This window comes from Scardinius erythrophthalmus, assembly GCF_964197995.2.
Source record: "Scardinius erythrophthalmus genome assembly, chromosome: 3".
NCBI lineage: Eukaryota > Metazoa > Chordata > Actinopteri > Cypriniformes > Leuciscidae > Scardinius > Scardinius erythrophthalmus.
The window spans coordinates 2,924,535-2,942,309 of NC_138223.1; the positions used below are offsets into that span (position 1 = coordinate 2,924,535).

The window sequence follows — 17,775 nt, forward strand, 5'->3', positions numbered from 1 at the left end:
GGGACTTTTCCCGGTGGGCCGCTGGCCAATGTGGGCCGGCCCACCCGGTACACAAATTTTATTTTATTTTTAATGATGGAAATCATAATATTACATCTCTTTTCTACGCAAATGGATGAGTGAGTCGATCACGCAGGCGCGGCCGTGGCCGACAAGGAGTGTGTTTTGTTTGCATGTGAGTTTTTTGCCCTCCCTCCCTGTTTAGTTTGGTCTACTCCATTGCGTATCTTGAAACACGCCCCCTTTCACGTCGTCTAATTTACAGAGAGACCGGCACAAATCAAGCACAAACGAACGACACCGGTTTGGTACGATTTAGATGAGGTGGGGTGGAGAGTGACGTCACTGCCCCGAATTAAATTTGTTATATCTGCGAAAGGAAAACAGTGTTTGTTTTAACTGCACAAACTGAGCACAAACGAATGACACCGGTTTGGAGCGATTTAAAGGACATGTGGTGGAGAGTGACGTCACACAACCCCAAAAAAAAATGTTCAATATCTCAAACACCAAACCAGCACAAACGTTCGTTTTTGCGGCACAAATCAGCATAAAAAAGCAGCACAAATGAATGGCATAGTTTTGGAAATTATTTCGTTTAACTTCATGGAGGTAGAACGTAGGCCTAATATTCAGAGGTCACTTACAAAGTTAGGTTAAAGACACAAACAAAGAGGGATTCAAACAAATAGCAATGTAGAATTTACAGACTGTGAGCTGAAGAGTAATATTCAGATAAAAAATATGTTTTTGAAGGAGAGGGTGGATGTTTGACGGATGTCTAGAGGAAGAGCATTCCACAACCTCGGAGCCACTACGCTAAAAGACTCCCATGGTTACCAGATAGGGGTGTAACGATTCATCAACTAGATCGATGTATCGATTTATATTCCTACGATCCAACTACATCGATCTGTGCTCGGCAAGTTGGCCTTCCGGACGACATATATCGATCTAACATCGTTTTAAAAGGTAATGAATCGATTGTATCGATACTAGGAAATAACGCATTGGATTTAAGCACGTCAGACTTTATATGGATGTTTTTTCTTAGCACTTTTAATGATAAAGGCGTTAAACGTTACTCGATTCAGTCTGCCTATCTGTGACGTGATCGCCATGCGTGACATGCCAGCAGCAGCGCGAAGACAACAAGCAGCGCTAATCTCTCACCTCAGAAAAACGGACTTTCCTGTCCTCTCAGCCGCTCTTCAATTGCACGCGCAAATGCGGCGGAGCGTGCTGTCTCATTTCACAAGTGCCTAATTGTTGTTTGTTTCCATAACAAAATGCCACTTACTGGTTATTTTGTATATTTTTATATGACTGTGGTGGCTCAGTATTAACAAAAACTAGTTTGGGACTGCTATTTAATAGCTTAACCTCGCAGTGCCTACTGCTTATCAGTATTTGACATTCTTAAAAAAAATTTAAGTAAAGGGGGACAGAACTTGTGTGTCAACAATTTTTATGTAAACAAATGTATTATAATAGGCCTATATAATTCCTAAAAAGGTGGGTCATGGCTTGATGACCATAGGGAAATGTGGGTCCCATTGCCAAACTATTCAAAACATCATTCAATGTTGTGATAATCATAATTAATAATCACAATTACAAATTCAAGGGAATAATCGACAGTTATAATTTTTGTCATAATCGTGCAGTACTTTATTCAAATAAAATGTGAATGCATTTGACATTAATTGTTGTTTACTTGTTTGTTTATATCCATAATTAATTGATACCTGATTCCCTTACAAGAATTTTTGTCTAAAAAGTCACTGAATCTATTTCAAGGCACTGAATCGTTTCGGATCGTATCGTTCTAAATGAACCAATATCATCCTTGAATCGTATCGACAACCACGAATCGCGATACGAATCGAATCATTGTTAAAACGAATCGTTACACCCCTATTACCAGACTATTGAAACCGACTGAATATGACACAGCCCCACCTAAGATATTTTTCATCAGCCGCCACTGGAAGTAAAACACCCTTCTTATCATTAATTATATGATACTGTATTATATGATACTCTACTTTGACTCTGCTTCAGCCTGCCAGTACATTACCTCCACCGTGGCTCCTACCTCCCTCACCTCCGCCGTGACCCATCAGCTCCGCCGGGCTCCCTCGTCCCCCCGGTTCCGCATTGGTCATTCCTCACCCTGCCCTCGCCTCGGGACTCCTTTCCTCTGGCTTCGCCTCATCCATCCATCCTTCTAGCTCTGTTAGGCTCCTCACTCCCTCCGTCTTCACCTTGGTCCTCAGTCACTCTGGCTCCACCGTGACCTTCTGGTTCCCCGCCTGAGCCTCGGTTGCCGGAGCCGTCAATGTTGTCATGTCCTCCCAGTCCCTCAGCATCGCCCCGTCTCGTCGGCTCTACGGCTCCACCCTGGTCTCCTCAACCGCCTGCCTCACCTCCATCAGTCGGCCCCCTAGAGTTCGACTCCTTGGTCTCCTCCCTGGTCTCCTCAACCACCTGCCTCGCCTCCATCAGTCGGCCCCCTAGAGTTCGACTCCTTGGTCTCCTCCCTGGTCTCCTCAACCACCTGCCTCTCCTCCATCAGTCGGCCCCCTAGAGTTCGACTCCTTCCTCCAACGGCTCCGCCCTGGCCGCCTGTACCGTCTGCTCCACCCTGATCCCTCTTGCCTTCAGTCTGCCCTCACCCGCTCTATTCCTCCTCCTGAGTCCCCTCCCTCCCTCCGCAATTAATCCTTCAACAGCGCGAGGACGCTCCTACCGGAAGGGTGGAGTACTGTCAGCGTTGAGACCTGTCTGTCTTTATTAGTTCATTTGTATCACCTGTGTCTATGTTAAGTGTTTGTTTTTTTGTGTGTAATGTAATCCTGCCTGTCTGTACCTGTGTAAATACCTTTTGAGGGTAAAAGTTTATCTTGGAATCTTCTGCCTTTTTTCATCATCTTACACCAAACAGTGACACACACATTTCAAATGTTTTAAAAGATGAAATTTAATATCAGTCTTACAGTGAAAAGGAATTATAATCAGGAAAAGGATGATAAAAATCACAGTGTCTGAAGGAATGTAACAACAAATCCATGCTTGAATCTAGTGAAGAAACAAAACAAAAATTCAGTCCTGAGACACACAGTTAAAGGGATACTTCACCTCTGGAAAGATGAATGTGTATTTAAAATAGGTCATTTATGTAGAAGAAATGTGAAATTATTTTTAAATTCTGAGCTTTCTAGACTGAGAAAAGCCAGAAAAATTTATTTTTGGCTTATGTGGATGAAAGACAACAACTCCCAGAATGCACTTGCTTCGCAACCTTACGAGGCCATTCCCAAGCCACGCCTACCGGTAAGAGAGCGCAGTTGAAAACAACTAGGCTGCTAGTGAGTCTCCGTGACGAGTTTGCCCGGGATTTCGAGATCGCCCAAAATGTCCGGGATTCAGCTTTTGCGTTCTACAGTCGCCATTCATCATGTTTACAGCCCTTGGCTGGTGAACAGGGAGAAGACTTTATAGTTTCCTATAGGCTAAAATGTGCATTTGTTGTGGGGGGAAAAAAACGTCTCAAAAAGGTTTATTATTTCCGCTTATTGTGTATTTTTTTCCCTCAAATTATAAATGGTTTGCTAGTATTTGTGTATTTAAATGCCTGAAAAAGAAAAAACAAAAACATTATTTGTCTGAACTGTCTGAACGTGTGTTAAATGACAACTGACACTCTGGCTTAGTGCCAAAAGTGCAGAAATCAGCGTTGTGATCATGTGTCAATGATACAGTGTTATACTACAGTGATTACAACTCTGATCTGTGGTTTTAGAAGGTAGGTCAAGTCTTTCCAAGTCACAGCTCAAGTCCGAGTCAAGTCGTGAGTCATTTAAGTCGAGTTGCAAGTCATCTTTGATTATGTCAAGTCGAGTCGCAAGTCATCAAATTTGGGACTCGGGTCCAAGTCAAGTCCAAGTCATGCGACTCGAGTCCACACCCCTGGTGTACAGGTGTAGAAGTTTTCTGGATTTCCTTCCTTTTTGTCTGTGATGGACTCTCCTGTCGGGAGGAATGCTGAACACTTCCGTTCTTCTCCAGTAGAATCCTTCCCAATGACTTTATCACTGTTCTCGCATCTTAAATACACAACATTAGGGTTAACAACGATCTTCTCCGGTTTAGGCTCTGTGAAAGAAACAGTGAAAAGGTAAGAGCATTCAGTCCACAGACAAAACAAAATTAAATCAAACACAACTACACTAGCCTTGCACAAAGTGTTGTGACAGTACCATAGTACAATGATGGTAGCAGATGTGGTTATTTAATTGCAAACCATAAGTACTTGAACACTACACTGGTTTTTGGAAGTACCATGTAAATACCATGGTATTAATCAAAGCACCATGCATTATTGTACAATTGCATTGTTTTTTTGTTATTTAGTATGTGCGGCTAAGTAAAACCAAGCATAATAATATGATGCATTTACATGTGTTGCATGTTGCATTTACACAACAATGGTTTTGGCTTTTTTAGGTTAACTTTTACCGTTGTGATTTAAAGGGATACTTCACCTCTGGGAAGATGAATGTGTATTTAAAATAGGTCATTTAAGTAGAAGAAATGTGGAGAAATTTTTGAATTTGGAGCTTTCTAGACTGAGAAAAGCCAGAAAATGTATTTTTGGCATATGTGGATGAAAGACAACAACTCCCAGAATGCACTTGCTTCGCTGCCTTAGGAGGCCACGCCTACCGGTTAGAGAGCATAGTTGAAAACAACAAGGCTAGCCTAAGTAAGTGATGAGTTTGCCAGGGATTTAGAGACCCAAAATGTCCGGGATTCGGCTTTTGCGTTCTACAGTCGCCATTCATTATGTTAACTGTGGCGAGCAGGACGAGGCTGACGGCCGCGGGAGAACGGCGCGAGGCCGGTGGCGTCATTACTGAGACGCGCCGGGTCTCGCATCTCTCACGGAGGAGCGGGAATTTTCTTAGCAAGGGTAAAACGCACATCAACCGATCACTTGTTTAGCGTTCATGTAAACACTACAGTTAGATTCACCGATCGGAATTAATTCAGTTAGATTGAAACGAGAGGTGTGCATGTAAACAATGAATGGCGACCGCAGAAAGCAAAAGCCGAATCCCGGACATTTTTAACAGTCTCGCCCGCCGGACAAGTCCGGGAAAAGGAAGATGGTAACCCCTACTTACTCAGCTTTCTCCTATTATTCAGCTTTCTCCACAGAACAAGAGCATGCTAGCTTAGCTTCCAAAGAAAGACGGCTGATACTGTGTACATTCTGTGAGTGAGATCCCACCCTGTATGGGCGTGTTGTAAACATGCGGAACAACGCCATCTACTGGCTGTAGTCTTTAGCCTCTGGACAGAAAATCCTCCGATGACGCAAAATGGCGATTTTTGCGTCATCGGAGGATTTTTTCCAGACAAAAAATACATAAATCTCTCCTCTCAGGGGGATATGAGGGGGGAAACATGGTAATTCGAAAATACTACAGGTTTTCTACTAATACAAAGCTTAAAGTCCCTGTAAAGGCAATTCAAAAAAAAAGTTCTAAACACATTATAAATGTTAGAAATGTATTGCTAAATCATATTACAAAGACTGTGCACTGTGAAGTACTGAATTGTGGAGTTAGACCGTTAAACAGTTTTTCACCGTTGCTGTGTTCCGGATTTTTTGGGCGGGGCTAAAACGGGGGCTCGATGACGCACTGAGGCCCCCTGAGCTATTGGACACGCCCCTACTTGATGACGCACTGGAGCCCCATTCACATCAGTTTGCAACTCAATCGCGAGTTACTGTCAGTACGATTATTTACTACATCCTACAGTATGCTAGCTAGCTATGCCTTCGTCACGGAAATGCGTATTACCTGGATGCGATCACGTACAAAACAGATCGGTGTCCTTATTTAAATTTCCGAAAAACTATCATATCAACAAGAGGTGGATTAATTTTGTGAAGAGCCACATGATGGAGAGCTGAGGATCACCGCCAAAACCCGCCTCCGTAGTGATCATTTTACACGGGATAGTTTTATAAACTTTCGTCGCAGACAACTGGGATTCATTCACTGATAATCCGCTGTTACTGGTGAATGTGGCCGAACCGACTATCTCCCGCCTCGGCCTTCATCCTCCCTTCGCGCCGACAACTGGTGCCATCGTCGGCAGTGCGTGCCCACCAATGAGTGTAAGTTGCCTTGTGTGCTTATGTCATAATTATAGTAGGTAGTCCAGGCTCGAACATGTATGGCTTTGTAAAACAAATTAAGCTGCTAGGAGCATCCTTTCCGGCTGTAGCGGTGACAGTTGAGTGTTGTTGTGAGTCGACGGCAGCGAGCTTTCCCGCGAGTGGGCGTGGTTTCAGCGCAGCCAGCGGACACGCCCCCAGCGTTTGAGAGCAGAGACTACTGCTCATTTTTTCAAGAATTTGATCGCTTATTTGATGTACTTGCCGGCTTTTTTTATCATTAAAATTTGACTGGGTGGCTAATAACACATTTTTCTGTGGTGTGACAAACTCAGAACACATACTTAATTTTGACTTTACAGGGACTTTAATGCTAAATCCTGAAGTAACCCTTTAACAGTCTGCCTAACGCAGATCCCCATTTGTGACAACTTACCCCGTGCAGTGTGATGAAAGAATATAATATTGAACTGTGTTGTCTAAAGTTAGTGTCTGAACCAAAATTGACTTTTAAAAAGAAACCCACCCTGAGAATTAGTCATTTTCTGTTTTTAAGACCGTCGCACGCTCGCTGTTTATCCAGCACCGGCATTGGAATGAACGATGTCCACAGACAAGGTAGAGTATGTTGCATGATTTTATGAAAGTATGATGTATTGCGACATCAGAAACGAAGAAAAACAAAATAATGACTATTGTAACGCTTGCCGTAAAGCAAGTAAAATTTGTAGTTTCTTATGTCTCATTCGAACTACAGATCCGCTACCCGATCTGGCAAACTTGCACAGTGCGGTTATAGCCGATGGAGGGTCGCAAAGCGAATGCAAAAGTGCCGTTCACCCTGTTACGAGTTGATGAACCACTGAAACGATTTTGGAAACATTATTTTAAGGTACAAAATAATCTTTAGTATTTTAAGTATTTGAATGCAGCCATATCACCCTGTAGCCCAAGACTGGTTGCCCACTGAAGCTAAGCAGGGCTGAGCCTGGTTAGTACCTGGATGGGAGACCTCCTGAGAAAACCAGGTTGCTGCTGGAAGAGGTGTTAGTGAGGCCAGCAGGGGGTGCTCACCCTGTGGTCTGTGTGGGTCCTAACGCCCCAGTATAGTGACGGGGAAACTATACTGCCAAAAGAGCACCGTCCTTCGGATGAGATGTTAAACCGAGGTCCTGACTCTCTGTGGTCATTAAAAATCCCAGGATGTCTTTTGAAAGAGTAGGGGTGTAACCCTGGCATCCTGGCCAAATTTGCCCAGTGGCCTCTGTCCATCAGGTAGGTAGTCCAGGCTCGAACATGTATGGCTTTGTAAAACAAATTAAGCTGCTAGGAGCATCCTTTCCGGCTGTAGCGGTGACAGTTGAGTGTTGTTGTGAGTCGACGGCAGCGAGCTTTCCCGCGAGTGGGCGTGGTTTCAGCGCAGCCAGCGGACACGCCCCCAGCGTTTGAGAGCAGAGACTACTGCTCATTTTTTCAAGATTTTGATCGCTTATTTGATGTACTTGCCGGCTTTTTTTATCATTAAAATTTGACTGGGTGGCTAATAACACATTTTTCTGTGGTGTGACAAACTCAGAACACATACTTAATTTTGACTTTACAGGGACTTTAATGCTAAATCCTGAAGTAACCCTTTAACAGTCTGCCTAACGCAGATCCCCATTTGTGACAACTTACCCCGTGCAGTGTGATGAAAGAATATAATATTGAACTGTGTTGTCTAAAGTTAGTGTCTGAACCAAAATTGACTTTTAAAAAGAAACCCACCCTGAGAATTAGTCATTTTCTGTTTTTAAGACCGTCGCACGCTCGCTGTTTATCCAGCACCGGCATTGGAATGAACGATGTCCACAGACAAGGTAGAGTATGTTGCATGATTTTATGAAAGTATGATGTATTGCGACATCAGAAACGAAGAAAAACAAAATAATGACTATTGTAACGCTTGCCGTAAAGCAAGTAAAATTTGTAGTTTCTTATGTCTCATTCGAACTACAGATCCGCTACCCGATCTGGCAAACTTGCACAGTGCGGTTATAGCCGATGGAGGGCCGCAAAGCGAATGCAAAAGTGCCGTTCACCCTGTTACGAGTTGATGAACCACTGAAACGATTTTGGAAACATTATTTTAAGGTACAAAATAATCTTTAGTATTTTAAGTATTTGAATGCAGCCATATCACCCTGTAGCCCAAGACTGGTTGCCCACTGAAGCTAAGCAGGGCTGAGCCTGGTTAGTACCTGGATGGGAGACCTCCTGAGAAAACCAGGTTGCTGCTGGAAGAGGTGTTAGTGAGGCCAGCAGGGGGTGCTCACCCTGTGGTCTGTGTGGGTCCTAACACCCCAGTATAGTGACGGGGAAACTATACTGCCAAAAGAGCACCGTCCTTTGGATGAGACGTTAAACCGAGGTCCTGACTCTCTGTGGTCATTAAAAATCCCAGGATGTCTTTTGAAAGAGTAGGGGTGTAACCCCGGCATCCTGGCCAAATTTGCCCAGTGGCCTCTGTCCATCATGGCCTCCTAATCCTCCCCATATACTGATTGGCTTCATCACTGTCTCCTCTCCACCAGTAAGCTGGTGTGTGGTGGGCGTTCTGGCGCAATATGGCTGCCGTCGCATCATCCAGGTGGATGCTGCACATTGGTGGTGGTTGAGGAGATTCCCCCCTTCTATGTAAAGCGCTTTGAGTGTCGAGAAAAGCGCTATATAAATGTAATGAATTATTATTATTATATTATTTAGTGTTGCTTTATGCATCTTGCATTATTGAATGATTGCATAATCTAAATAAAAGCATAAGTACATTCCTCTTGCATACAGGTTGTGTTTAGTGTCCGTCCAGCGTCTCACCTTTAAGCATATCTCTCTCATAGACCCGTTCACTGGTCTCCTCACTCACTGCGTTCTGGAGTGTACAGGTGTAGAAGATTTCTGGATTTCCTCCTTTTATGACAGTAATGAACTTTCCTTTCGGATGGCGCACTGAACCCGTCAGTGTTTCTCCAGCAGAATTCTTCCAGATGATTGTTTCTCTGTACTCACATATTAAATACACAACACCAGGGTTAACACTCGGCTCTATTTTAATCACAGGTTTGGGGACCCGTTCTGTGAAAGAAAACATATGAACATTCAGTCTATAAAAAAACACAATGAAATCAAACACAACTACACTAGCATTGCAAAAAGTACTGTGACAGTACCATAGTACAATGATGGTATTAGAGGGTAAAATCCAGTTACTAAACAAAACCATAACTTACAGAAAAAGTACTATAATACTACAGTGGTTTTTGGACATGTGGTATTCTTGAAAGTATCTTGTACCATGTAAATACCACGGTATTAATCAAAGTATCATGGTATTACAATCTGATGCCATTATTGTACAATTACATTGTTTTTTTGTTTTTCTGTATGTGAGGCTGAGTAAAAACAACCATAATAATAATAATAATATGATGCATTTATAATATTAATATTAATGAATAATCAGCATCCACTCACCCATAACAGTCAATGTGAATCTTTGTGCTTGCTCTTTACCGCTGATGTCAATGGTATAAACTCCACTATGTTCGACTTTTAGATTAGTAATCGTGATTTGTCCGGTCGCTGTATTAAGAGTCGTGATGCCTGTGAATCTCGGATTCGGGGCTGTAATCTCTCTGTCTTCCCATTCAATCGCCTTAACAGCTCTACCACTGTTTATGTGTTTCCATGTGATGCTGGTGACAGAAGCAGGAAGAGGTTGATCTGGACCAAAAGAAACTTTATCACCCACTGCTTTCTTCACCTCTGTACCTAATAATTAAAATATGAGAGAGTTTGTCAACATTCAACAATAAAGAATCTGTCATCCACTACAGTCATTTAATATTTGACAATTAGGTTACAATATTATAATAAATTTTAAAACTACAGTGTTGGGAAAACCCATGTTTTTAGCTGGGTAATTTCCAGGAAGTGAACATATATATATATAGCCCTTACTTGATGGTAAATGAAATTAGAAAATAAAAATAAGGTCAATACAGAAACTCTTCAGTCTCTTCAGTCATTTTATATTCATGAAATTGAGTACAATACTATGTTAATATTTATTAGCGCAATCCCAAAACTGCGCCGATGAGTGTGTAAAGTTTAGCGAGTGATCTACTGACGACGTGCAAATGAAAGAACAGATCATTTCCATAATGACCAACACAATCTACCAGTAAATCACTTTGCGTGATTCATTTATATAATCTCCTCCCGCCACAAATGTTGCGCCTGAAAGGAAAACTCATGCAATAATGAAAGTCCACCGCAAAATAACCCTGTCCATCCTTTTCAGAGCTTATTTTTCACAGCGTGTCTTTAAATCCTGACTGTAATTTTTAACGCCAAAAGAGAGTTTGCACTGGAGGAAGCTGTTAGTAAATCTGACCCTAACTGTTCAGGTTTGCCAAGAACGGCGTGTTATTTCCATGAACACTTTAATAACTCACCTGAAACAGCTCCTGTGGTGAAGAACACAACGATGGAGATCAACATCAAGAGATGAAGTGACATTTTTGTTAGAAAAAGAAGCTTACACTTTATTCACTTGACTTCGAGACTTCGAGACAGAGACACAAACACACCAAGGCGTGGTGTAAGAACAGAGGAAGTTTGAAAACGCCTTGCATTGTGTTGGACTTCCACTAAGTAAAGGGTCACTGCTGGTCACTGTTCACTGCAAATGAGTGAAATTAATGTCTGGCACAAGTGTGTCTGTTTCCAGCAAGACTACAAGCCACAACCATGATGCATGAAAAATAACCACACTAGATGCATTCACATTTTACAGAGGATTTTATTCAAAGTCACACACTGCATTCAATGTTTACTATTTTAGTGGTTCATGTCCCTTTATCAAACTCATAATATTTTGGATGAGCGCAGAACAATCCCTTTGCCTTTGTAGCTTCAAGAAACAGAATTAAATGCCTTTTCTGCACAAAAGAAAAATTAATAGATGATTTGTTTATTTATACGCTACTCTCTGTTTGGTGCCAGTAAGATATTCTCATCTTGTCCCTCCTTGAAAAAGTGTTTGCATATTTAACCATAGATTTATATATTCAGAACCAGAGGAGACAGTAAAAGTTCTGAAGGCACAGACGGTTAAGAGCAGATCCTTTAGTAAAATGTGTCGAGAAGATCCACACATTTGAAGGTTCATGGTGAGCATCAGTCATTCACTCATGAATGTCATTTCTGAGGAGAAAAAAAAAACACAGTAAAAAATGCTCGTTTTTAAATGTACATTATAAAAATCATACAGTATTAGTTCCTTGGATGCTGATTGGTCAGACATGAAACCAACTGAACTCATCATCTGTGTACATCACTGCACAGAACCCATAGAGACCAAGATTATTTTTTTTATTTTTTTTGCATACAGTAAAGATTTTTCACGAGGAATTAAGAAAATACACTTACTCTACTAGTGTGTCTCCCAAGCTAGCAGCAGAAACACCTTAAAGAACAACAGTGACAAATTAATAATTTACACTAGTCATTTACAGTCAACATGAAATTATAATCAACCCTTTTTATACTAAATACACATTTTTATTTTTTACTGTGAATGATTAATGAGCTGCCGACAAAATTAAGGTCTTTACACACTCTGCCATTTTCCACAATTTAATCAAGTCCTGCCTTACAACACATGCTTTCACAAAGAATGTGACATAATGGAAGTAAAAAAGGTTGCAAATTTCCTCAAGTTTCAGTGGTTCAAACGCTGTGTTGAGCAAATGATAAGAAACACATTGCAAATGTTCAAAAGATTAAATTCAGTCTTACCATATAATCAGGATCAAGAACAGGACCCCAGCGATGAAAGGGATGACGATTGCAGTGACTAATAGGGTGTTTGAACCTTCTGTAGAAAAAAATAGGTTATTACAGTTGGCATGAAATGAAAATTCACTGTTTCCTAAATGCATGTGATAGATCTTATTCGATTTTTAAGGTTGTTAATTAATAAGGGAATTATTAAATTGTATCTTGCATTACTAAATTATAGCATTACCTAAATGATAGAATATAGCCAGAAACATATATAGCCTACTTTACATAATATGTGGATGTATGCAAGCACTGGCCAGTATGAAAGCTTGTTTCTTCCACGAAAAACAAAACAAAAACATAATTGTAATTTTTTTGTCTCACAATTCAGACATTATGACAACTGTGAGTTTTTATCTCATAATTCGGAGACAAAAGTCGGAGAAATAGGTAAAGTCAGAAATACAAGATTTAAACTCGGAATTGTGAGAAAAAAGTTAGAACTGCGAGACAATTGAGAGAAAATAGTCAAAAAAGAAAATGCACAAAAAAATGCACAAAAAAAGTCAGAGGTGTAATAAACTCGGAATTGTGATAAAAAAAGTCAGAAGTGTGAGATATACTTCGAGATATACTTCACGTACTTGTGTAAAAAATGGTTGTGGCCTGATGATATCCAGTAAGGTGATTAATGTTATTACTTTAGTCTTACCATCAAACAGATCTCTCTCATACACTGGATCACTGGTCTCCTCGTTCACTGCACTCTTCAGTGTGCACATGTAGGAGTTATCCAGGTTATCGCTCTTGGTCACTGTTAATACCCTCATATTACGATCTCGTCGGTACAGCGGCTCTCCAGCTGTGTTCTTCCAGATGACTGTACTTTCAGCGGGTCCATCATCATCACAACTCAAGGAACATTCAGGAACATCTTCATATGTGCACTTTTTTTTTATATAAGTTTTGCGGACAGGCTCTGTGAATTAAGATGAAAATAAACATATATTATATATTGTCACGATTACCAGTGAGAGTGCCAAGCATTACCACAAGAGGGCACTCCACCCGGACTATTGTCATTCCCTAATGAAACTACATTTCCCATAACTCTCTGCTTGGATTGCATCCACCTGTGTCTCATTACCTTGTTTAACTCATCATATAATAGCCTGGGTTTCACATTCATTCCCTGCAAAGTCTTAAGCCTGGAACACACCAAGCCGACACTGACGAACTAGCGCTAGGGATGGGGAAATGAAGCCTCATGAATCAGTGAAGCTTTCCCCTGACTATTCTGGGAAAAGATTCAAAGCTTTGAGAGTGTCGAGAACAGCGCCATCTGGTGCTAATTTAAAATAAAGCAGCCAGAAGCCTGTGTTAGAAGCTCCGGCAGATGAAGCAACCACAACACAAGTTTCAATGTTATGTGTACAAATAGAAGCCTTACATGTTTGTGTTTGATTTGTTCATTAAATAAATTCATTTTCTCTCCTCACAAACCAATCAACCAGTCTGAGCCAACAATGACTCGTTAAATAAGATCTGAGGTTCGAGCCTTCTGACACCCACGCGCGAAACACGCATGTGATTGGACAGAAAGTGAGGCTTCATTTGTCGTTGATCACGTGACTCTACTAAATCAATGCACATCCCGATACGGGGCTTCACTAGAAATTGTGTCACATGTGCGATACGCACATCGAAGCTTCAGTGTCATACGTAACATCACTAACTAGCGTTGATGAAAGCCGACTGTGTTGTCGCCTCACGTTGGGGTAAAAAGCTGCACTTGATCACACCGAGAGAACTACTGCCGAATGTCAACGACGAGCATGCAGATGAGCTTCCCTGAGACGGTTTCTGATAGTTTGTGCAGAATAGTTTGTGCTGTGTGATTAAACTGCACATTTTAGAGTGGGCTTTTATTGTGGCCAGCCTAAGGCACACCTGTGCAATAATCATGCTGTCTATCAGCATCTTGATATGCCACACCTGTGAGGTGGATGGATTATCTCGGCAAAGGAGAAGTGCTCACTATCACAGATTTAGACAGATTTGTGAACAATATTTGAGAGAAATAGTCCTTTTGTGTACATAGATAAAGTCTTAGATCTTTGAGTTCACCTCATGAAAAATGGGGGCAAAAACAAAAGTGTTGCACTTATAATTTTGTTCAGTGTATATAAATATATTATACTGATATAATGTACTTATTCTGATCCAAATGTTCATCAAAAGGTAAATATGCACCCAATATATTGTATAATTTGTATGTAACTTATAATTATTCATTTTAATTACAAAAATCATTATTTTATCTGTGTATTGCAGGGTTATTATCATTAACCAAAACTTAAACTATTAAAAACATTTCTGTTAATTGAAAAAAAGCTGAAATATTATATAAATTAATAAAATAAAAATATTAGATGAAATACTTCAACTAATTGGAAATTAGGAATGTTGCCGTGGCAAAAAAAAAAAAAAGTTAAATTTACGTTTAATTTGAAGTTTAAAGTTAAATTTAAAGTTAATAAAGTTTTTACGTTAAATTTAAGTTTAATTTGAAGCACTAAAAATGATTAACTGGAAAACTAAAATAAAAATTATTCAAACCTAATATAAAAAAAAGAATTATATGACAAGCACAAAACGAAAGTACTAAATTTATTCAAATAAAATAAAAAAATAAAATAAATCAAAATGATATAATAATGTTAGATGAAAAACTTAAACTAAATGTAAACTAAACTGAAATATTTTTTAAGTTGAAGCATTAAATTATAACTGGAAAACTAAATAACTAAAACTTATGTACCTAAAACTTAAAACCTAAAAGCAATATTGAAAAAAAAGCACAAAGAAATTACAAAAATACTAAATATCTAAATAACTAAAATTTAAATAAATATGAAAACTAAAAATAAAAGCTAATTCACATTATAATAAAACTATATAAAAAATACTGGTGTATTTTTGTCCATCAAAAAGAAAATTATAATTTGAAATAATGTGTTTAAATACATTTTTGTTATATGACCCAGAATGAATACACTAGTTGTGTTATTACTAAATTATTTCTAACACAGCTGTAATATATGTAAATAATTATGATGATGAAAATGAAATGTGCCAGTATTTTGACTCACCTATAACAGTCAGAGTGAATTGTTTTCTTTGCTCTTTACTGTTGATGTCGAGGGTATAAACACCAGTGTGTATGAGCTGTAGATTTCTTAAAGAGAGTTCTCCATTGTGTTTGTCCAGGCTTGCGTGGGATCTGAATTTAGGGTTGGGAATGTCAGTGCTGTCATCCTCCCGGTCCCATTCAATGACCTTCACAACAACTCCACTATTGTCTTTGTGTTTCCATGTGATGCTGGTGGTACTGGGAGACACAGATCCAGACACTGGAGTGAACGCAGTTTCACTATTCACCGCTTTCATCACATTATCACCTGAGAGAAATTATATATTAACAAATTATATAACTTATAAGCAAGTTTGACATTGCATAGTACATTTTTTTTTTCCCAAAACAACATTAAAAAAAAGTCATTGTTTTAACAGCCGCATAGTTTTCAAAATATTTTTTTATTTTAAGATTTAAGATATTCAATCAAATTCACAGTGCAATGGACTTTTGTGGTTGTAATTTTGAACCACTCATGAAACTCCAAGGCACCAAAATAAACATGAATATACAATTTAAGAGGTTTGATTTTCTTTTAAAGCGAAGACTTCTTACACTAAAAAGGACAACAACAAAAAACAACCCTTTGGACATGTATGAGTAGTACCATGAATTTCTCAAAATTAAAAAGGGTCTTGGAGTGTTTTGCAAGTGCCAAATAATCATTCACCATGATATAAGTTTCTGATATAATTACCAACACAGCACTTATATGCATTTGCACTAAAGTCTGAACTATTACAGTACCTGAAACAGCTTCGCAGATGATCAAGATCCAGAGAATATGAGAACATCTGAAGAACATCTTCACACTGCTTTTCTTCTTCTCTTTCGATCTCCTTGGTTTTGTGTTATTGTATAATCTAGTGAAGGCATGTAACAGAACTGTTGTCTGTCTCGAGTCTGTAGGCAGGTTGGGGTGATCTTTCATGCCCTCTTGTGGCAGACAGGAGGAAGGTTCAAAGTGAAATGAACTTCACCGAAAATACAAGAGAACATCTGCTTGATTGTGTGACACGTTTATACCCTTTCTTTAAGGTAAAAGAAGCATCTTTCAAAATAATAAATCGATTTTACCTTGACAAATATTTCATGACTAAATATTGGCAAAAGCTAATACTGATTGCTCATTTTGCCAAGTAGGCCTACAAACATGTTGCTGTTTGAACATGAAAAGCTCTGCAAAATTATTCTCTATATCAATAGGCGTGTTTCCATTACATATTTGCGCAAAACTTTTACGATTTTTTTTTTATAAATGTTGACAAAAAACTATTGCGAAATGACGGCGTTTCCATTAACCAATAGGCTTGTTTGAGATGAGCAAAATCTGCGCAGAACCGATCACTGGTGATCACCGCGAGATGCATGCCGGTTAGAAATGTGTCCGAGTGCGGTCCGCCTTGCTCTGATGTCATGCTGACATATGTCAAAAATCTCTCGCGATCACGCAAGGCGCACGTGTCGGATTCTGCAGTCGAGCGCAGTAGCTCTCCACCGACTGCGCTGATCAAAAGCATGATGGGAAACGACTTGCTTGACGACAAAGCTTAATGCTCATTTGTTTAAACAACCGTGATGTATTGTTCTCTTTTAAAGGGACTGTAAGTAGGAATTTCTCCCATCTAGTGGTGAAATTGTATTTTGCATTCAAACAATGCTCTCCAGCGCCTCACTTTTTCAAATGCGCGTTGCATCTACGGTTGCCGTTATGTACCAAAAAGCTATGACACGACAGGATGTCTTATAATAGCACTTTGAGTTTATCTTCGGTGAACAGGTTTGCTATTTAAAACACACTGAAACTTGAATCAACGAAAAAAAGAATGTTACAGTATAAATTACTGACTGTGAAAAACATTAACTATGGTAGTTAGTAATAATGGCGCCTTTATTCGTTATATTTTTTATGTACGTGCATCGTTATCATCATCATCCGTGCCTTCTCTAACGTTACTTTACTCAAAAATGTTAGCTGCTAATCATCAAAGAGCCTGTTTAACTTACTATGAATAGAATAGCTAATTAGATATAACTATAAATGTTCTACTGTCTATATAATAAAGTTCACAACAAAGCAATGAAAAAGAAGCTTGTATTTAAGACCGTAACATTGACTTACCTGTCGAGAAGAAAGCAGGAAACTTCAGCGTCTCTTTTGAAAGCTTTCTCCTGCATTAGCTATCCCGACATTAACCCTTGTTTTTGTAATCTCCGATCACGTTTCCTTTTACGGTCTATTTTGGACTTTTTCGACGACGAGGACTACTTATCCTGTGACTCATATGTATGTATGAATGAACGGTGTATAAATAACCGTGCAGTGCAGGATTTTAAACTTGCCGGCAGTTTCAAGCGCCTCTCACTGCTCTGCTCTTCCGCTTCTGTTGACTTCAGTCACGTGACGCTGGCTCTGAACGAAACGCGTTGTGGAAACGCGTTGGCCTAGAACTTTTTGTCCCTCTCTGCTATTATAGTTTTTCAAGATGGCGGATCTACATGGAAGCCTCCGTGGACCTACCCGTCCCATGTATATAAAGATAATAAATTCTTCGTTTACAAA

The 17,775-nt window shown here is 39.7% G+C and overlaps 2 protein-coding genes across 3 annotated transcripts; both read right to left on the bottom strand.

Annotated features, from left to right (window-relative positions):
- Positions 1 to 2,965: 2,965 nt before the first annotated feature.
- On the bottom strand, positions 2,966 to 10,840 carry LOC308687620 (CD48 antigen-like). Of its 2 annotated transcripts, none has more exons than XM_081360286.1 (4): positions 10,687 to 10,840; positions 9,704 to 10,000; positions 9,047 to 9,304; positions 2,966 to 4,158 (listed from the first exon to the last, which is right to left on the bottom strand). In XM_081360286.1, exons 1-4 carry the CDS (start codon positions 10,748 to 10,750, stop codon positions 3,950 to 3,952), a joined length of 828 nt encoding a protein of 275 aa, XP_081216412.1. In that variant the 5' UTR covers positions 10,751 to 10,840; the 3' UTR covers positions 2,966 to 3,949. The 2 variants fall into 2 exon arrangements, with proteins under 2 accessions (XP_081216412.1, XP_081216413.1); XM_081360287.1 differs by having other exon boundaries at positions 9,704 to 9,952; positions 10,687 to 10,794.
- Positions 10,841 to 11,015: 175 nt separating this feature from the next.
- Positions 11,016 to 16,105, bottom strand: LOC308688385 (uncharacterized protein). Its single transcript, XM_081361401.1, has 6 exons — positions 15,960 to 16,105; positions 15,169 to 15,477; positions 12,729 to 12,995; positions 12,032 to 12,110; positions 11,663 to 11,699; positions 11,016 to 11,437 (listed from the first exon to the last, which is right to left on the bottom strand). The coding sequence occupies exons 1-5, from the start codon at positions 16,015 to 16,017 to the stop codon at positions 11,684 to 11,686; spliced, it is 729 nt and encodes a 242-aa protein (XP_081217527.1). The 5' UTR covers positions 16,018 to 16,105; the 3' UTR covers positions 11,016 to 11,437; positions 11,663 to 11,683.
- Between the last annotated feature and the right edge of the window lie 1,670 nt (positions 16,106 to 17,775).